We start from the raw sequence: 19,845 nt of genomic DNA on the forward strand, positions 1-19,845 counted from the left end.
TCTACAACACAAGTCCTCACTTGTGGGCACCCTCTCCTCTCCCAGTAATATCCCCTGGGGCCAAAGCAGTTGTTTAGTAGGAGAGCAGGAGGTGAGAGGCCCCACTCCCTCACAGGGATCTTTGTTGTAGATCACTACCTGTTTAGGTGTTTGTTAGGTGTTGCCTATGGGGCAGACAAGGGGCCAAGCTACTTTTGGGGCAACACAGGCCAGGTTCAGCCCATGAGAACCTAGCACTATCTGAGGAGAGCTGTAGGCCCCATGGCCAGTGTTGCCACTTCAGACCCTAGTCTGGCTATGGGGTTGGCATGCCTGGTATAGACCAAGTGAGGGCTCCCAGCAACCACAGATGTCTGAGGCAGGAAAACAAGGCTGCCAGCTTGTGGCAGTCCTGACAATGATCTTCAAGGGCTGATCTTGCCCTCCAGACCTGGCCGAGGAGAAAAGGGGCCCCCCGCAGTCCCGTGGGAGAGAGGCCCTAATGTCAAAATATATTACAAAGTAATCGAAAACAGTATGGTACTGGTATAAAAACCAACATATAGGCAAATGGAACAGAATAGAGGGCCCAGAAATAAAATCAGTGCATCTATGGTCAATTGGTCTTCACGAGGAGTTTCAAAAACATGCAATGGGGAAAGGAGAGTCTCTTCAATAAATATTGTAGGGAAAATTGGGTACGTGTATGCAGAAAAATGAAACTGGGCCCTTGTCTCACACCATATATGCAAATCAGCTCAAAATGTATTAAAGACTTAAACATAGGCTTGAAACCATAAAATCCCAGAAGAAAACATTGGGGGAAAGCTCCTTCACAATGAGAAGAGATATCTCATACCTGTTAGAAGGGCTATTATCAAAAGACAAAAGATACGTGTTGCTGAGGATGTGGACAAAAGGCAGTTCTTGTACACTGGTAGTGGAAGTGGAAATTGATAGAGCCATTATGGAAAACAGTACGGAGTGTCCTCAAAAAATTAAAAATAGAACTACCATATGATCTAATAACCTCACTTCTGAGCATATATCTATTGTATGTATGTAGGAATACATATATTGTATATATATATTATTATGCATAATACACATGCTAAATTAGCTATATGGCTAACACTATGCTAAGTAAAATAAGGCAGACACCGAAAGACAAATATTACATGTGGGATCTAAGTGAAATTCATGGAGGCAGAGAGAAGAATGATGGTAATTAGGGGCTAAGGGGAGGTGGAAACGGGGAGATATTGGTCAAAGGGTATACATTTTCAGTTATCCAAGATGAATAGGTTCTGGAGATCTTATGTACAGCATGGTGATTGCAGTTAACAATACCGTATTGCATACCTGAAATTTGTTGAGGGTAGATCTCATGTTCTCAACACACACACGTGTGTGCGCATACACAGAAAGACAATGGCTACCACGTGAGGTGATGAATATGTTAATTAGCTTGATTGTAGCGATCATTTCACAATGCATACATACATCAAAACATCAAGTTGAACACCTTAAATATATATAATTCCTATTTGTCAATTATACCTCAATAAAACTGAAAAAAAAATCTTCAGGGTCTGCCATCACTTAATTGGCTATATGGGAGTCAGTAGAGAGCTAATTAAAAATACAGATTTCCAGACCTCACCACCCACTGAATCTGGATCTCTGGGCAGAGAGTCTGGGGAATCTGTGCTTTAGGGAAGATTTCTAGGAGATTCTGGTGAGCAGGGCTTGGGGCCCTTTGAAGATAAACCCAAACTTCTTAGGCTGGCATCCAGCACTCTCCGCTATCTGGCAGCTGATCATTGCTAGAGAAAATGATGCCATTCAGCAGATCTGCAACCCTACAAAGTCTGTACGAGGCCCTCAATAATTTACCATTCCTATTTCTCGTCTTTGGGCATTTCTCCCACCTAATTAACTCGGCAACTTGCCTTTTTAAAAATTTATTTATTTCGTTTTTGGGAGCGTGCAAGCTGGGGAGGGGCAGGGAGAGGGGGACAGAGGATCTGAAGTGGGCTCTGCGCTGACAGGCTACAGGCTGACGGCAGTGAGCCTGATGTGGGGTTTGAACTCACGAACCGTAAGGTCATGACCTGAGCTGAAGTCGGAGGCTCAACCTACTGAGCCATCCAGGTGCTCCAGCAACTTGAATTTTATTTACTTATTTATTGTATTATTATTATTATTTTTTAAACATTTATTCATTTCTGAAAGGCAGAGAGAGACAGAGCGTGAATGGGGGAGGGGCAGAGAGAGAGGGAGACACAGAAACAGAAGCAGGCTCCAGGCTCTGAGCTGTCAGCACAGAGCCTGACGCGGGGCTCGAACACACGGACCATGAGATCATGACCCGAGCCGAAGTTGGCTGCTTAACCAACTGAGCCACCCAGGCACCCCAACAACTTGAGTTTTAAAAGATGTCACTCTCTTGGGGCACCTGAGCGGCTCAGTTGGTTAAGTGTCCGACTTCAGCTCAGGTCATGATGTTACCGTCAATGAGTTCAAGCCCCGCGTTGGGCTCTGTGCTGACAGCACAGAGCCTGGGGCCTGCTTCAGATTCCGTGTTTCCCTCTCTCTCTCTCTGCCCCTCGCCCAGGGAGCTCTGTCTCTCAAAAGTTAAAAAAAAAAAAGACTAAAAAAAAAGATGTCACTGTCTTAATTCCCACCCGATTTGTCCACTATCTCATTCTTAGCAGATGACCTTGTCTTCCACTTTCCCAAGAAGAAACAAAAGCTGGGGACACCCACAACCAGTCCCTTCTCTCACCCTTCATCCTTTCCTTTGTCTCTGTGACAAGAGTCCTTGTTTTTGTTCACAGCTCACTCCTCCACTCCTCAATGCTATTCTCGTTGGTCTCTTCCTCTGCACAAGTTGCCAGAAAGAAGCTCAGCTCTCTTCTCTGTATACTGATTCCTTAAAGAACAGCACCATTGAGCCCCAACGCTACTCTATGCCCAGCGATGGGAAATCAAAGACAACTAAAATGGCATCTCAGCCCCCATAGATCTTAGGCTCCACACTCACCCGCCTTACTTCTCAGCTCCTGCTCCCGGTGCTGCAGCCAGCCTGCTCTCCCCGTCTCCCTGATTTCCCAACCCACATTTCAACCTGTCTTCATCTTCCCCAGTCACTGTTCCCATTGGTTTAGTCACCCTGTCGACCTCAGTTTCTGGCACACTTCTCTGTCCGACTCTCCTAATACCTGCTCTTCATTTTCTGGTTTCCTTCCCAGGCTTTTGTCTGTTAGCCAACATCACAACTGTCTAGGTTTCTGAGGGTCAGTCCTTTGCTCTCCTCTCCCAGGATCCGCTCTCCTCGATGATCTCACGAAAGCCAGAGCCTTCTCATCGGCTCCAGACCCTATTTTATAGTAACTGTTCACCTGTGTCCCTCAAGCGTCTCAGACCCAAAGGTCTTTCCCCACCAGCGTTTCTTCCTACTGCGCCAGGAGGCGGTGCTGCGCTTGGAGGCCGGGTCAGCACCTGCCAGTCCCACAGGCCACGCCTGCACCCCCTGCCTCCTCTGTTCCTCTCGCCCCCACGGCCAGCCAGGTGCAGGTCTGCGAGCCCCGAGGACCTCGCTTTCTCTTATCTCCTGCCCAGCCCCTCCTGGCCCTGCCCTCGCGTTCCAGACCTGGCTCCCTGTCCCTCAACCGCAGCCCCAAAGCCCCCTTCCCGCCACCAGCGACAGCGCGAGGGAGCCCATACGCTCCTGCACACACAGTCTGCACGCCCCGCCCCTCGGCCCGCGTCCGCGCCGGGACCCGCTTCGCCCCGTTCCGGGCCCTTCAGCAGCTCCAGCTCGGTCACTGGCGTGTCCTTCCCCGGTTCCCCGCGGAAGCGCGCCCTCTCCTCCCGGCTACGACCTGCCCGTCCAGACGCCGCACCCCGGGAGACGGCCGGCGCCCTCGGCGTCCCCGCGACACGAAGTGCGCTGCGAGCTGCAGAGGCGCAGAGCTGGGGGCGCCCGACCCCCACTCCCCGAAAACCCGACGACCCCCCGGGGCGGACCAGGGCGGTCAGGACCGCCGTTCCCCGTCCTCCCGCCTCCCCCCACCCCTGACTCCCAGCTCCCGCCCGACCTCAAACCGGCGCCACCTCCCGCCGGCGGAGAGCGCTGACCCGGCGCCCCCGGGGTCCTAGTGCCGACCAGATTGCGCTGCTTTGTATTCCTCGAGCTTCCGCAGCGTCTGTCTTGCATTTACTGAGAGATGGCCTGTGAAAATCAAAGCCGAACGGAGGCCAGCCTTGAAAATTATAAACTGACAAACCAGTTTGATCATACAAAGCTTAATTTAGCTTATTTTGCAAGGCGAACTTGACCTGGATCATTTCTGGCTTGTGCTTTCGGAAATAATAAGCAAAACTTGAACTGTGTCCCAAGGTTGATATGAGGGAACCCCTGAAAATTCTCATATTGTAGCCAATTTGTGAAGAATAAACAGTCACTGCTTTCTCACGGCACAAGCTGCTTTATAACAATATACCCTGAGGCTCTTTACATGCTCTGGTCTGAGAGCTCCTGGTCTGCAAACTGTACTTTTGGTGTGTGCACAATACATTTTTACTAATTACTTTAGTGATTCATTGGTTTTTATCTTGGCTATTTCGAACTTTTGACAGCATGTTATATTAATGTGCACGGTTCTAGCTATTCTTCTCAAAGTCTCACCTCAGGGCTGGATTTTTAAAAACTATCTTTTAAAATAGTGAGTTAGGTGACCTTAGTCACAGAAGCTTTCTAGGCCTTGGTGTTCTCACTTATAAAAAGGAGAGGACTTAACTCAATGATTTCTGAAGTTCTTTCTACCTTTAAACAACAGGGCCTTCACAGGGAACAGAAGAAAATCAAGTAAATAAACACGCATACATATACATAAATATATAAAATGTGGCTCAATGCTAAAGGAGATTCAGTGATATTTAGAAAGCAATGGTCATACTAAGGAGAAAGCAATCAATTCTGCTGGCAGCTGGAGGAGGAAGGGGGAGGTGATATTTCCTGTTGGGTCCAGGGAGAAGCAGAATCCCACTAGTGGGAAAAGGCCTCAGAAGAAGGCATAGCAGGACAGAAAGAGTTGGGGAAATGGAGAATGATGCTGTTCTGACTGCCTTCCTGCTGTGCTGGTGCACAGTCTTGGCTCACGTCACCTCCTCCGGAAAGCCTTGCCTATTTCTTTCTCTTTTCCACAGTGAGCTTCTCTCTCTTCTGTGCCAGTATTATATCTTAAATATACCTCTGTTTTTTTGTGTGTGTTACATGCTGGAAATGTAGAAATAAATTTCGTAAAGCTTTCTTAAAGCCTGGTGTAAGAAAGGCCTCTTAGCTTGCAAGTTAACATATCTTTTCACTTTTCTTTAAAAAAAGATTTTTTTAATGTTTATTTATTTTTGAGGGGTGGGGGAGGAACAGAGAGAGGGAGACATAGAATCTGAAGCAGACTCCAGGCCCTGAGCTGTTAGCACAAAGCCTGATGCAGGGCTTGAACTCACAAACTGTGAGATCATGACCTGAGCTAAAGTCAGCTGCTTAACTGACTGAGCCACGCAGGCGCCCCAACATATCTTTTCACTTTTCAAGTGCTGCTGTAGAGAGACTTGACCTCAAAAGTGTGGAATGTACCTTGATCCATGAAAATAATCACAACTTCCAGGTAGCATTTAACCTAAATACCAGCAGAATATTTTTAAAAATGTAATGCATTGATTTAAAATATCATTTAGAGACAATAGAAGGCAAACTGGAAAAGTCACAAATTTGTGGAAGTTAACTAAAACACGCAAACAATTAGTAGATCAAAGAAGAAATCACAAGGGAAATTAGGAGATACTTAGATGAATAAAAACTAATACACAACATACAGTGCAACATACGTAAGAACAGCAGTAAGGGGGAAATTTATATCTGTAAACAGTTACATTAAAAAGGGAGACTTCAGGGGCCCCTGGGTGGCTCAGTCGGTTGAGCGTCCGACTTTGGCTCAGGTCATGATCTCGTGGTCTGTGAGTTCAAGCCCTGCGTCGGGCTCTGTGCTGACAGCTCAGAGCCTGGAGCCTGTTTCAGATTCTGTGTCTCCCTCTCTCTCTGCCCCTCCCCTGCTCATGCTCTGTCTCTGTCTCAAAAATAAATAAAACATTAAAAAAATTTTTTTAAAAAAAGGGAGACTTCAAACCAATCACCTACTTCACAGCCTTAGGAACTAGCAAGAGAAGAACAAACAACCCAAAGCTGGCAGATGGAAGGAAACAATAAAGATTAAATCAGAGATAAAGAAAATAGAGAATAGACAAATATACTGAAAATAAATAAAACCAAACATTGTGTCTTCAAAAAGATTAAGAAACCATTATATAGATTGGTGGAAAAAAAGAGACAGAAGATTCAAATTACTAGTGTGAGATGAATTGGGGACATTACTACTGATTCCACAAAAACAAAAAAGATTAAAAGAGAATGTCATGAACAATTGGATGACTAAAAATTAGATAACCTGGATGGAATGGACAAATACCTAGGAACACAAAACCTAGCTAAAGCGAATCAACAACAAATAGAAAATCTGAGTAGAACTATAACTAGTAAGGTTAAGTCAGTAGAAAGAATCTTTGGACAAAGGAAAGCTGCTCTTCACTGGTGAATTCCACTTAACTGTAAAGAACTAATATGAATCCTCCTCAAGGAATTGAAAAGGAGCAGGGCGCTTGGGTGGCTCAGTTGGCTGAGCGTCTGACTTCGGCTCAGGTCATGATCTTGCAGTTTCTGAGTTCCAGCCCAGCATCGGGCTCTGTGCAGACAGCTTGGAGCCTACTTCAGATTCTGTGTCTCCCTCTCTATCTGCCCTCCCCCACTCACACTCTGTCTCTGTCTCTGTCTCTCTCTCTCAAAAATAAATAAACATTAAAAAAAAAAGAACTGAAAAAGAATTGAAAAGGAGGGAACACATCCTAACTTATTCAATGAAGCTATTATTGTCCTGATACCAAAGCCAGACAAAGGCACTACAAGAAAAGAAAACTAAAGACCAATATCCCTTATGAATATCGATGCAAAAATCCTCATCAAAATACTAGCAAACTGAATCCAGCAGTATATGAAAAGAATTACACTCCAATTAGGAATTATTCTCGGTATGCAACCATGGTTCAACATATAAAAATTAATCAATGTTATATACGACATTAACAGAATGGAGGAAAAAACCCAAATGATCATTTCAATTGATGCAAAAAGGCATTTGACAAAATTTTGACACTCTTTTATGGTGAAAACACTCAACAAACTCGAAGTAGAAGGAAATGACCCCAACATAATAAAAGCCATGAGTCCCACACCTAACAGCATAATCAATGGTGAAAGAAATCTATATCTATATCTATATTTAATTTTTTTTCACATATGAGTTTTAATGTTATATTTCGAACTATCTACAGATACAAAAGAAGAGTGATTTGGGCTTAAAATTTTCAATTTCTTCCCAGGGGATAAGAGGTTGGGGCTCTGGGATTTAGAGAAGTCAGGGAATGGGAGGGGTAAGTTCTTGGCGAAGCAAGCAGCTTGCAGCAACATGACAGAAGTTCAGAGCCTGAAAACATGGCCAGCAAGAGACCAGCTATGGTAGGGAGCAGCCTCAAAATGACTGGTACAGTGTGCCCGGAGCAGGAGGTTGGGGCAAGAGGCACCGAGGACCTGGCATGTTGGAAGCACACACTTGTGTCACTTCTCTGTCCAGGAATCTCTGGGGAGAGAACTAGACCACTTGAAATCCTGAAATTGTCTGCGTCGGAACTACTTAATTAATTACTAAGAAAGGATCACCCCAGAAAGTTGAAGACCATATGAACATTCATGTTGCACATTAATATAATGGCTTTGATTTTTCTTGCTTTCCACATCATAATTAGTTGTTTATAGACTTCTTGATAAATTGAAATAGCTGGGATGACAGGAACCGTAATTGTGGTCCCAGAGCGTAGCATGGTGCCTGAAGCAAAACAGACCAAAGGTAGTTAAATACACATACATAAAATAGATCTAAGGTCCAAAGTTGAAACAGTGAAAAGTAAGATCGCCCTCTGGTGGAATCTCTGGGTGGTCACAGGAAAGGACCCCCAGCCCCTGGCAAGGAAGCTGCTGAAATGGAAGAATCTAAGAAAATAATTGAATGGCTAACTGGTAGCCAACCATGAGTAACCAGAGCAGCACTGTCCGGTATAATGAGTTATGTATTCAATATCATATTTTCTAGGAGCCACTTTAAAAAGGTAATAAGAAAGAATGAATTTAATAATATATTGTAGGGGCACCGGGTGGCTCAGTCGGCTGACTGAGAGGCTCAGGTCATGATCTCCCGGTTTGTGAGTTCAAGCCCCGCATTGGGCTCTCTGCTGTGAGCGCAGAGCCCTCTTCGGATCCTCTGTCCCCTTCTCTCTGCCCCTCCCCGACTTGCGCTCTTTCAAAATTAAACATGAAATATGTATATATATATATATATATATACACACACACACATATATAAAACATATTTAAAATATTGCCAATTAAACATTAATTAATATAAAAACTAATAATGAGATTATATTACTTATATATAATTAAAATTTCTTTAATGTTTATTTATGAGAGAAAGAGAGAGAGCGCGCGATTGGGGGAGGGGCAGAGAGAGAGAGACGGAGACACAGAATCTGAAGCAGGCTCCAGGCTCTGAGCTGCCAGCACAGAGCCCAGTGCAGGGCTCTAACTCATGGACTGTGAGACCATGACCTGAGCCAAAGTCGGATGCTTAACCTACTTGTGTCACCCAGATTCTCCGTTATATGTAATTTTAAATGTATAATACATATATTTTTTACAAAGTCTTTGAAATTCAGTGGTTTTCTTTTTTTAAAATTTTATTAATTTTTGACAGAGAGAGAGAGAGAGAGAGAGAGAGACAGAACATGAGTGGGGGAGGGGCAGAGAGAGGGAGACACAGAATCCGAAGCAGGCTCCAGGCTCTGAGCTGTCAGCACAGAGCCCAATGCGGGGCTCCAAACCACAGACTGGGATCATGACCTGAGCTGAAGTCAGACGCTCAATCGACTGAACCACCCAGGCGGCCCCTTGTGGTTTTCTGTTTATAGTATATCTCAGAACTAGCCATATTGCAAGTGCTCAATGACCACACATGGCGGTGTTGACTATATAGGACAGCACTAATCCTAAGGGAAGGGGCCATGTCCTGCTTTCCTCTGTGTCTCCAGGACGCAGTAGGTGTTCCATAAATATGTGTTCAATGAATAATATCTCCTAACACCTACCTCAACTTACGCTCCAGAGAACATGATGGACACAACCATGTTTACTTCAAAGTCAATGTTTTAGACGATTTAGAGTAACTGAATTTATGTCATATTCAAAGAGCAGACACTTTACTCAGATGTTAACCCTGTCTTTTATTTTCAGACTTTGTTTCCTGTACTAGAATGTTTCTCTCTCTCTCTCTAGGACCACTGGTATTCACCTCATTGATTTTTATTTGTTGTCATCTATTTGTTCATTTGACAAGCATTTATTTAATACCGTGTTAGCATCTGCAGGAAGAGAGGGGGTTATATAACAAAGAGTCAATGAACCACGACCCTTTGACATTTCTGTATGAGGGGATGTAATTCATACATAAATATTATAGGAAAATAATGGAGAGACCTGCTTCCTGCCAGGATAAATTTGCATGTGTTCTTGGCTCCCAACTCTTAAAAACCAACCCTGGAGAAACTGTGGAGGGAAACCAGTGGGAATCCCTAATGACACTGTCAATTGTTTTAGGGTGGGTTGCTTGTTGTGACAAGATTCATTAGAAGCAACCTGTTTTTGCTCTTCCCCAGCATTGGGCTTGAATAATTATTGTTTGCCCCACAATGCAAAAAACAGTGGTGAGATCCTGATTGCTCATCCTGCTGTAGAGGGTTGGGGAGAAAGTCTAGGTTGAAATCCCTGCTGGGGTGGGGAGGGGCCAGGACAATAGGTGCCCCTGATGCCATAGCCATTCACTCTTTAGCACTCTATCTACCAGCCCCAGGGCTGGGTCACTAAGAGAGAGGACTGGCCTCTTCCAGCACTTTTTATCCTGAAGCCCTGACCTGAACTGTCACCAGCAAGGTGACATTAAAAGGGTGGTAATTGGTTTTGTGCTGTCCTAGGACTCCAGCCCTTCCCTCCCTTTACATTCATGATACTGACACAGATGGACACTCTCAGTCCAAAATAATAACTCCCTCCCTTTGGGGACTTCCACACCCCAAAAGAAAAACAACAAACAGGCCCATGTGTGTCCTTAAAGAAGTATTAGAAAATATAGAACAGCCACATAAAATGAACATAAAAAGTGCATTAAAAAATATGAAACGCTATTATAATGTGAAAAAACAAGGAATAAGGGAAAGCTATAAAAAGTTCTAGGCATGAAAACAAATGTAAAAGTCAAAATAAAAACCCCACCAACCAGGGGCGCCTGGGTGGCTCAGTCGGTTAAGCAGCCGACTTCGGCTCAAGTCATGATCTCGCGGTCTGTGAGTTCGAGCCCCGCGTCGGGCTCTGTGCTGACAACTCAGAGCCTGGAGCCTGTTTCAGATTCTGTGTCTCCCTCTCTCTGACCCTCCCCCATTCATGCTCTGTCTCTCTCTGTCTCAAAAATAAATAAACGTTAAAAAAAAAAAAAACAACCCACCAACGGGAATATACAATGGAAAAACAAATGAGTAAGTGGGAGGACTACACTGACAAACTCTCCTAGAATAAACAAAATTAAAAATAGAGATGTCAAGGGGACGCCTGGGTGGCTCAGTTGGGTAGGCTTCCGACTTCAGCTCAGGTCATGATCTCACAGTTCGTGAGTTTGAGCCCCACTTTGGGGTCCGTGCTGGCAGCTCAGAGCCTGGAGACTGCTTCTGTTTCCCTCTCTCTCTGCCCCTTCCCTGTTTATACCCTATCTCTCTCTCTCAAAAATAAGTAAACATTAAAAAATTTAAAAAGAAGAAAAAGAAAATAGAGATGTCAAAAGAGATTGGGGAGAGAAGTGCCTAAATAGAGACAATAGGAATTTCATGAAGAGAAAAAAATTAGGGACGCCTGGGTGGCTCGGTGGGTTGGGTGTCTGACTTTGGCTCAGGTTACAATCTCTGGTCTGTGAGTTCAAGCCCCGAGCCCTGCATCTTGCTCTGTGCTGACAGCTCGGAGCCTGGAGTCTGTTTCCGATTCTGTGTCTCCCTTTTCCTCCCTGCTGGCGCTCTGTCTGTCTGTCTGTCTCTCTCTCTCAAAAGTCAATAAAGATAAAAAATTTTAAAAAAAGAAAAAAAACAGAGAGGAGGAAAGTATTATAGAAATAAAGAGATGAATCTCAGAATGAAAATCTACAGAGGATCCATAATATCCCACGGCAAGAGAAGGAAAAACCCTTTTTAGAGACAATATAACAAAAATTTAAAAGATCAAAGGTAATGAGAAAATTCTAAAAGCTTCCAGACAGAAAGATTGACTGAATTCTTAACTGAAACACTGGATGCAAAAAGACATTGGGATGGTATTAAAGAGGAAAACACCCGCTGGAGCCCAGGACTGCCTGACCTAAGCCCTGTGAGCCTGCCAAGGGCAAGGTTCTTTTTAATTTTATCCCAGCCCTTTAAACTCCTAGGGACTTTATTTTATTTTTTATATTATATTTGTTATGTTATTTATTTTATTTATTTATTTTTTATTTTAGAGAGAATGTGCCAGTAGGGGAGAAGGGCAGAGGGAGAGAGATCCTACTACCCCTGGATCATGACCTGAGCCAAAATCAAGAGTCGAACGTTCAATTGCCTGAGACACCCATGTGCCCCTAAGCTCCTAGGAATTTTAATGTTGAAAACATTCCCTATGCATGGGATTCAATATTGTATGGTTCATTAGGATCTGTTGTGGCTTGCCTTGGACATATTTTGTTAACAAGCAGAAGATCACGTTGGAGTAGGAGGATTTATCTTGGTGATGTGATGATGTTGATTCCACTGTGGGTATAATTATGCAAAGCTAAGAATCTGTGAAAGAACTGCCAGAGGAGGAATTAAAACTAAGATTTTACATGAAAGCACCCACCTTGATCCTGAAAGAGGACCAACCAAGGGCAACAGTAGCAATTGAGCAAGGTCAAGCATAGGAAACCCAAATGCAACTCATTGGAGTCAGTGTGAACAAAACTGAGGTCAGCTCCATTAAACCTGTGTATCCCATAAGGCTTTCAATCAAAGGGGAAAAAAGTGTGTTTTAGTTGAAAAAAAAAAAGAAGGATAAAAGAAAAACATCTTCCAACTTATAATTTAATACATAGCTAAACATTATTCAAAAGTGATGATATAATAAAAATATTCTCAAGCATACAAAATTTCAGGAGATTTGCCACGCAACTACTCATGCTTCAAACATTTTTGGAAGAAGTGAAGTTTCTCTATTCCAATAAGAGAAAAAATGTCAGGAGGTACCACAAAAAGGACCAGAAGTAGTAACATTGATCAAACACCTTGGTGAGGAAGAGAGGAAGTCTATGAATAATTTGAAAGCATGCTAAAGTTCTTATCTGGTAAGAGGGAAGATAGATAAGGTATAGATAACACTTTATTTATTTATTTATTTATTTATTTATTTATTTTTTAACGTTTATTTATTATTGAGAGACAGAGAGACAGAGCATGAGCATGGGAGGGGCGGAGAGAGAAGGAGACACAGAATCTGGAGCAGGCTCCAGGCTCTGAGCGGTCAGCACAGAGCCTGATGTGGGGCTCGAACTCACAGACCACGAGATCATGACCTGAGCCGAAGTCGGACACTTAACTGACTGAGCCACCCAGGCGCCCCTAGATAACACTTTTTTAAAGATGATGAAGACTAAAAACAGAAACTTAAAAAACAGAAATATTGAAATAAGTAAAATATTAGAAACAAGTTCGAATGTGTCAATAATCATGGTTAATAGAGCTGGGATGGTCCAGAGATAGTGCCACATGTTTGCCAAACCACTATTTTCGTGAACACACAGCTAAAATACCTTTTTCTAGCCCTGTTGTGCCCAGGCAGGGTCATTATTTAATTCTTGCCAATGGAATGTGAGTACAAATGGCATGTGGTTTCTGGTCCAGAGCCATCAGATCAGGTGTGCCTTCCGCAGGCTCTGTCTTGTGTGCAAGGCTGGAAACATAGTTCTTTTTTTCAGTAGTGATGTTGCTCACCCAGGGAGCATGCTGCAAACCCACGTCTCCTGGTCCTACCCTTGGAAAGGCTGCTCTAACTCAGGTCAGGAATCGGTATTTTTAACAAGCTCCCTGGGTGATTCTCCTGTGTAGCCAGGTTTGGAGTCATAGACTCAGATGATTTCTTAGTTCCGTTCCAAATTGAAAATCATTTATTTCATGATCTTTCAGAAACTGCCTTTAGATATTTGGTTAGACTTTTCCTTATCTGGAAAATATCTATCTTGATATATGTATTATTATGTTGGACTAAATTCTGCCAATGCCGAGCCCAAGCAGAAGCCAGAGGGAAGGGAGATGCTGTCTACATGGGTCAGCCCGCAGGCAGCATGGAGAAGGGTGCCCAAGGACAAATGGAGGTTATCCAGCACCCTCTGTCCTCCTCACAATAGTCCACTGAAGCTCCCTACTCTAGACATCTCTGACAATTACACATCTTTTTCCTCACACAATGAAATAAAGTAACATTTTCCAAAGTAATTTAAAGGTTTAAAGGATTTTGATTCTACTGTGATTCCAATATGTCCCTTTTAAAGTTTCTTAGTATGGTGTATATTACTTTTTAACTCCAAAGTTGTCTGTAGAAACTTGCAGAGAGACTGGGATTCTCTATGCCAGAGATCAGTCTAGAGCCTTTGAGCTCAGCTGTGTGGTTCTCTGATGGCCTGTTCTCTCCTTCCAGAGGTTCTTTTCTTGGAGTTTGTAGTAACGGTTCATCTAGGCCCCTGCCACCTCCCAAACAGAAACCTCCTTTTGACTCCCCTGTGGGTCAAGCCTCCTCGGTGCATGAGGGCCCAATGCATTCTTCCACCTTTCACCTAGGCTTGGTACTTCTTTACCCAGCAACAGCTGCATTAACTCAGAGAATGTCTCTGATTGGCTGAATACAGCACCTCCTGGAATCTGTTTTCTTCCTCTTTACCTCTGCCTCCTTCCTTTAAGACCTACCACAGCCCCACACCAAAACTTACTTGGTTAAAGCATAAGGGCAATGGTCCTCAGTGGGGGGCTAGTCCTGGGACTCCACACCTTGATGAGCCTCCTGAGCCCCCACGAAGCCGGGGCCATCAAGGGTGAGTGCTGAGGGGGATTGGGTGAGGAGAGAAGATCTAGGGTTACACGAGAGACAGTATAGAGCCTGCATTGTTCTCCTTCTCTGGTTTATGGGCAACTTCCTTTACCAAGGGGTCTCCGGTCTCTTTCACCTCTGTCATGTCCACTGTGGATCTAAAATACAGGTGCAGCTCAGTCCAGCTATGCCAGCTGCATGTTCAGACTTTGTCAGGTTCAAGTGCATGCCCAATTCCTTCCTTCTTTCTGAGATCCAAACCTCCATCCTACTGTCACCTAGCACCGTGATTTCTGTGCCACTTCCTGGCTTGGAGTGTGCCCATTCGAGTCCAGTTTTATTGCAGTATTTATCACCATGTGGATAGTTAACTGTTTTTCTGTCTTAATCCTGCTCTAGACATGAGCTCCTTGTGTATGTGTGTGAGGGATCCACAGCTGGTTTAGCTGTATTTCCTTGGGGCCTGGCATCGTGCTGGGTACATAGTAGTGCCTCAATGACTGTTGAACATATAATTTCATAGAATTCGAAAGGTCCCTTACCCATTAAAATCTAACCTGAATTTTCAGAAAACTGAGCTTCAGTTTTGGAAAGAGACACGTTTGATCATAATCCATTGAGGTGGAAGAGTTAGGGCATGATCTTGACTTGAACTTTGGACTCCTTTTCCAGTGCTCTCTGCGATACCTCAGGCTGCCTTTTGCTATCTGTTTGGTCTCTGTCACAAATCTTAATTCTTACTTCTGCCAGCCATCACCTTCTGTCCTCACGCCCACCTATACCGCAGCTCTGTGCCCAAGGCTCCACTTAGACACATCCTAATCATTTTCCCTCACCCCGCCCTCCCCCACCACTCATGTCACACACAGGACCCGATAGCACAACTAAGGCAAATGATCACAGCTACCATTTAACTCTGGGAATCCCAAGCATGATTTTAGGTGGCCTCTCTTCTTCCCAACCTGGTATGCCAGATGCACTTGTGTCTCTCTTCCTGCCAGTGTGTTGGGCACGTGCCTGTTTCCCCTCTGTTAACCCCCAGCAACCCTCCCACTCTCCAAGGACCGTCTTAACAGCTCAACTCTGTCCCCACAGAGAACCCAGGATGGGGCACATGTTTTAGGTGAGACTGATAGATTTTCTTTTCTGTCTCTGACCCTGAACTTACCCAATACAGCTGATCACATGGGCTCCTATGGACCAGCCTTCTACCAATCCTATGGTGCCTCGGGTTAGTTTGCCTATGAATTTGATGGGGAACAGCTGTTCTCTGTGGAGCTGAAGAAGAGGGAGGCTGTGTGGCGTTTGCCTGAGTTTGGCAACTTCGCCTACTTTGACCCACAGAATGGGCTGGCCAGCATCGCGGTGATCAAAGCCCATCTGGATGTCTTGGTGGAACGCTCCAACCGCACCAGAGCCACCAACGGTACTGGCCTTTCCTCTCCTCACTCCCTCTGCCCCACCTCTGTAGGCACGGGAGGCCCAGAGAAGCTTCTTCCCACCTCGTAGGCCTCCATCTACTTTGGCACACCTCTCTCTCAGCCCGTGTCTCTTCCAGGAGGCTCTAGATCTAGATCCCTTCAGTGCCCTCTTCTTTCTTGAAGACTGACCCTCCCGCCTGGACTCCCCCTCAGGAACCTGTCAGATACAGGAGCCCCTGGTGTCCCCACTGCCCTCCTCAGCCTCTTCTCCCTCTGCCTCCCTCCCACCCCTGCAGTTATGTCCCAGAGAATCCCCTGCCTGCAAATCCCAAATAGGAGGAAGTGTCCCTGAATCCCAGTCCTAGTCAGGCCCAGCTGCAGGGATGAGCCTTTGGGATTCAGGGCCTCATTCCTCCTAGTGCCTCCGAGGGTGACTGTATTCCCCAAGTTTCGAGTGGAGCTGGGCCAGCCCAACGTCCTCATCTGCATGGTGGACAACATCTTCCCCCCTGTGATCAATATCACCTGGCTGCGCAATGGTCAAATAATCACCGAGGGGGTGGCCCAGACCAGCTTCTATTCCCAGCCTGACCATCTGTTCCGCAAGTTCTACTACCTGACCTTCGTGCCTTCAGCAGATGACATGTATGACTGCAAGGTGGAGCACTGGGGCCTGGACGAGCCGCTCTTCAGGCACTGGGGTATGGAACCCCCTCCCCAGCTCACTCTTCACAGACCCATGTTTCCTTTACTCTAGAATCCTTTCACTGCACCCCCTGACCCTTCCTCTCTCTCCCCCAGAGCCCCAGATGCCTATCCCGCTGCCAGACACCACTGAGACTCTGGTCTGTGCCCTCGGCCTGGCCCTCGGCCTGGTGGGCTTTCTTGTGGGCACCACTCTCATCATCAGAGGCACATGCTTGTCCAGTGCCCCCAGGTACAGAGGCCCCGGGAGTCTGGGGGCAGGGGAATGGGTGACTCTGAACAGGATGGGGTGGAGGATCATTCTCTGGGGAGCAAGAAGTTCAGAGAAGGGTGGCATAGACAAGTAGTGGGCAGGGAATAGAAGAGTAGAGGTGAGTGAGGGGGTGAGGTCTGGGGGGAGGTGGGCAATCAGACAGGACCCCAGCATTGTGAGCTCGAACGACCTTGGTCATATGGTTTTCACACTTTAGGTAACGAACCTTCTGAGAAAAACAGATTGTAGGAGATAGACAACTGATGGACTCCTCGCAAGTTTCTGACAGCCTTTGTGTACTCAGTGCCTCCGTCTGCTAAGTATATCACCACTGTGCTGACTTTGGATGGGATCAGCCTCTGTCCTGTAGGTCTCCTCTCTTGGATCTGGTACTCACTGCAGGACTTGTGGGGCAGCAACCAGTGCCCCTTCTCACCCCAACACACACACACACACACACACACACACACACACACACACACACATCTTGCTCTACTCAAAGCTCTGGCTAGCAGCAGTAAATTTTTTAATTGTGTTTGGACTATATGCTTTCTACCAGGTCTTGGCCAGTTCTCTCAGGGTGTGAAGGATACTAGGACCTAGAAGAAGGGATTCCAGGTGATGACCATTTAGCACAACCATTTCATACTTGGGGTTGGCAGCCATCCTCAGGCCAGTCCAGCTATATCTTGTTCCATTTGACTCATCCGTTTGGGGCCTGTCGTGTGTTACTTGTGAATGGGCCATTTCACGAGGACTTCATGAAATTTACCTTCTGAATTCAGATTTGCCCTCAAAGGAGTTGCCAGGAGAGGAAAGGTTCATGAGAATTCTACTCTTGTCTGGATTTACTCCATAATGAAGAGGCCTTTGGTGTCCAGGCATAATCTACAGTGTCATCTCCTTTTTCCAAATCCCCTAGAATCCCAGGTGGCTTGGATAACATGGTTACTTCCTTAACCTGGGGTCAATCATATTAGTAGAAGACCTGGCCACATATTTAGAGAAAGTTCAAGTGGATCTCTCTTTTAGTGGTTTTCAAACTGGAATGTATGTAAGAATCAGTTGGGGGCCTTTTAATAAGCGCAGGCCTCACCCAGATCTACTGAATTAATATCTTAGAGGTGGAGAGAGTGGTAACAGTCTGTGATTTTTAACAAGTTCCAGATGATGCTGATGCAGCCATCCTAGACTTAGACTGTGGTCTGGTACATGAGACCCACTGACATAGCCTGATGCTATTGGAAGAGGGGATCCTTGAGGTCTGAGGTTGTCCAGGAAACCTTTCTGGAGAACCTAAGTCATTTAGGGCATAAAAGTTGAGGCAGATACAAGTAAGTAGGGCAAGATGGGGATTGGCATTGTGAACATTAGTCCTGGAGAAGAAAGAAACCAAGAGATCATGTAGACTTTCCAAGAGACAATAAATTGAAAGAAATCAGTGGCCAGAAGAAGACCCTATTGGAAGTGGGGGAGGGTTGTCCTAATCAAGACTTTTGTTTTCCAGTAGTATAATCCCTCTTAAAATGATCACAGACATAAGGAGAGGATGTTTACAATAAAGATACAGGAGTGGTGCCTTAACCAAGGGTGGGTTTTAGCCAAGCCTAAGGGAACAGAACTCAGACTGAAAAGCCAGTAGAATCTAGAACAATCTCTCTTGCTCTCTCTCTGGGCCATATGGTCTGTGTTATCCCTCTAATGTTAGCCATATTAGCCATATTCTTCTCTCTCTGTGGACTACCCTTTTCAGCTAATATGTTCACCTGCAGTTCCTGAGTTTGTACATCACCTCAGCTCTACCCATCCACCACTATCTCCCAGTAACAATTTTAAATTATTAAAAAAACAAACGGATGTCCACATTTGAGGCAGTTGCCCATCCCAGTCTGAAGTACTGTAACCAGAGGCATAAGATCCACAGTACAAACGTGGCTACCGAGCACCCACCTCTGAGGAGAGGGGTTGGATCATTCTCAGAGAAAGAAGAATGGGTTGGTTCTCAGAAGACATCTCAACATAAGTTTGTCCCCAACATGCCCTGATCTCTGCTGATCTTTTGCTTTTCAAAAGTTAACTTGATCATCCTCAGAAAGATGCTTCTCTGATCTCTGCCCTAGTGTTTAATAAGGTCATTAAAAGTTTCATTTTGGGACACCTGTGTGGCTCAGTTGGTTAGGCGTCCCACTCTGGATTTCGGCTCAGGTCATGATCTGACAGTTCATGGGATGGAGCCCGACGTCAGGCTCTGTGCTAACAGCCTGGAGCCTGCTTGGGATTCTCTCTTTCCCTCTCTCTCTGCCTCTCCCCTGCGGATGCTCTCTGTCTCTCTAAATAAATAAATAAGTAAATAAAGTGTTTTCTTTTGACCAGAAGTGTGCTTTTTTCACTATGCATATATTACACAGAAGTCATTGGAACTTTTAGGAACAATTCCAAATCGTTCAGATTTATGTATCTGCCTTCATAATCATATTTTTTCCTTCTAGTTCAAAGTAAACAGTCTCTCACTAAAAACATTGTCCTCCTATATTGAATGATCCCTTTCTGTGTCTTTTAGAATAGATATTAGGCATATCCTCTTCTGTATTTTCATACTCTCCTTCTTTTCAGGGTTGCCTCTACAGATGATGAACACATCATGTTTCTCATCTGTTGAGGGCATCAAGTCACCTCTTTGTCCTATACCCCAGCCTCCCCACTCCTCCAAGTTACCCTCAGTCACTTTCTCTGGAAGAGTATTCTGTGTGGGCTGCCTCCAGATTCCCTCTACTCATCCTCCCTCTCTCTTTCTATCCTACTCCCCCCCGCCCCCCACTGAGCTTGTATCATATAGTGCACATACATTGTATTTTCTAATCCCCAGTAATCTGATCTGGTAAACACTAATATCATTCCATTTTTAAATAAGAGGAAACTGAGGCTTGAACAAATTCACTAACTTGTTCAAAGTAGCACAACTGTAAGTGTCACAGCAGGGAACAGAATTCAAGTCTGTTTGAGCCCAAAGCCCATGCCCTTCATGTTTTATCAGGTTCACTGCAGATAAATGATGCACTGCATGGACCAGGAGGTGGCAGGGCAAATATGGACATACTCAGAATTTTCACAAGACTAAGAGCTGAATGCAGTTATTC

General features: G+C 45.0%; 1 protein-coding gene and 1 non-coding gene across 2 annotated transcripts; one reads left to right on the forward strand and one right to left on the reverse strand.

Annotated features, from left to right (window-relative positions):
• Positions 1–347: 347 nt before the first annotated feature.
• LOC125939234 (small Cajal body-specific RNA 20) lies at positions 348–478 on the reverse strand. The gene has a single exon (XR_007462986.1). It is a non-coding gene; the product is annotated as a small Cajal body-specific RNA 20 (non-coding RNA).
• A 13,595-nt stretch (positions 479–14,073) lies between these two features.
• On the forward strand, positions 14,074–19,228 carry LOC125938384 (HLA class II histocompatibility antigen, DO alpha chain). Its single transcript, XM_049653477.1, is given in 5 exon segments — positions 14,074–14,333; positions 15,507–15,755; positions 16,170–16,451; positions 16,552–16,687; positions 16,926–19,228. Coding segments are annotated over 5 exon segments (753 nt in total). The 5' UTR covers positions 14,074–14,251; the 3' UTR covers positions 16,930–19,228.
• Positions 19,229–19,845: the final 617 nt, after the last annotated feature.

The sequence above is a fragment of the Panthera uncia genome, assembly GCF_023721935.1.
Source record: "Panthera uncia isolate 11264 chromosome B2 unlocalized genomic scaffold, Puncia_PCG_1.0 HiC_scaffold_24, whole genome shotgun sequence".
NCBI lineage: Eukaryota > Metazoa > Chordata > Mammalia > Carnivora > Felidae > Panthera > Panthera uncia.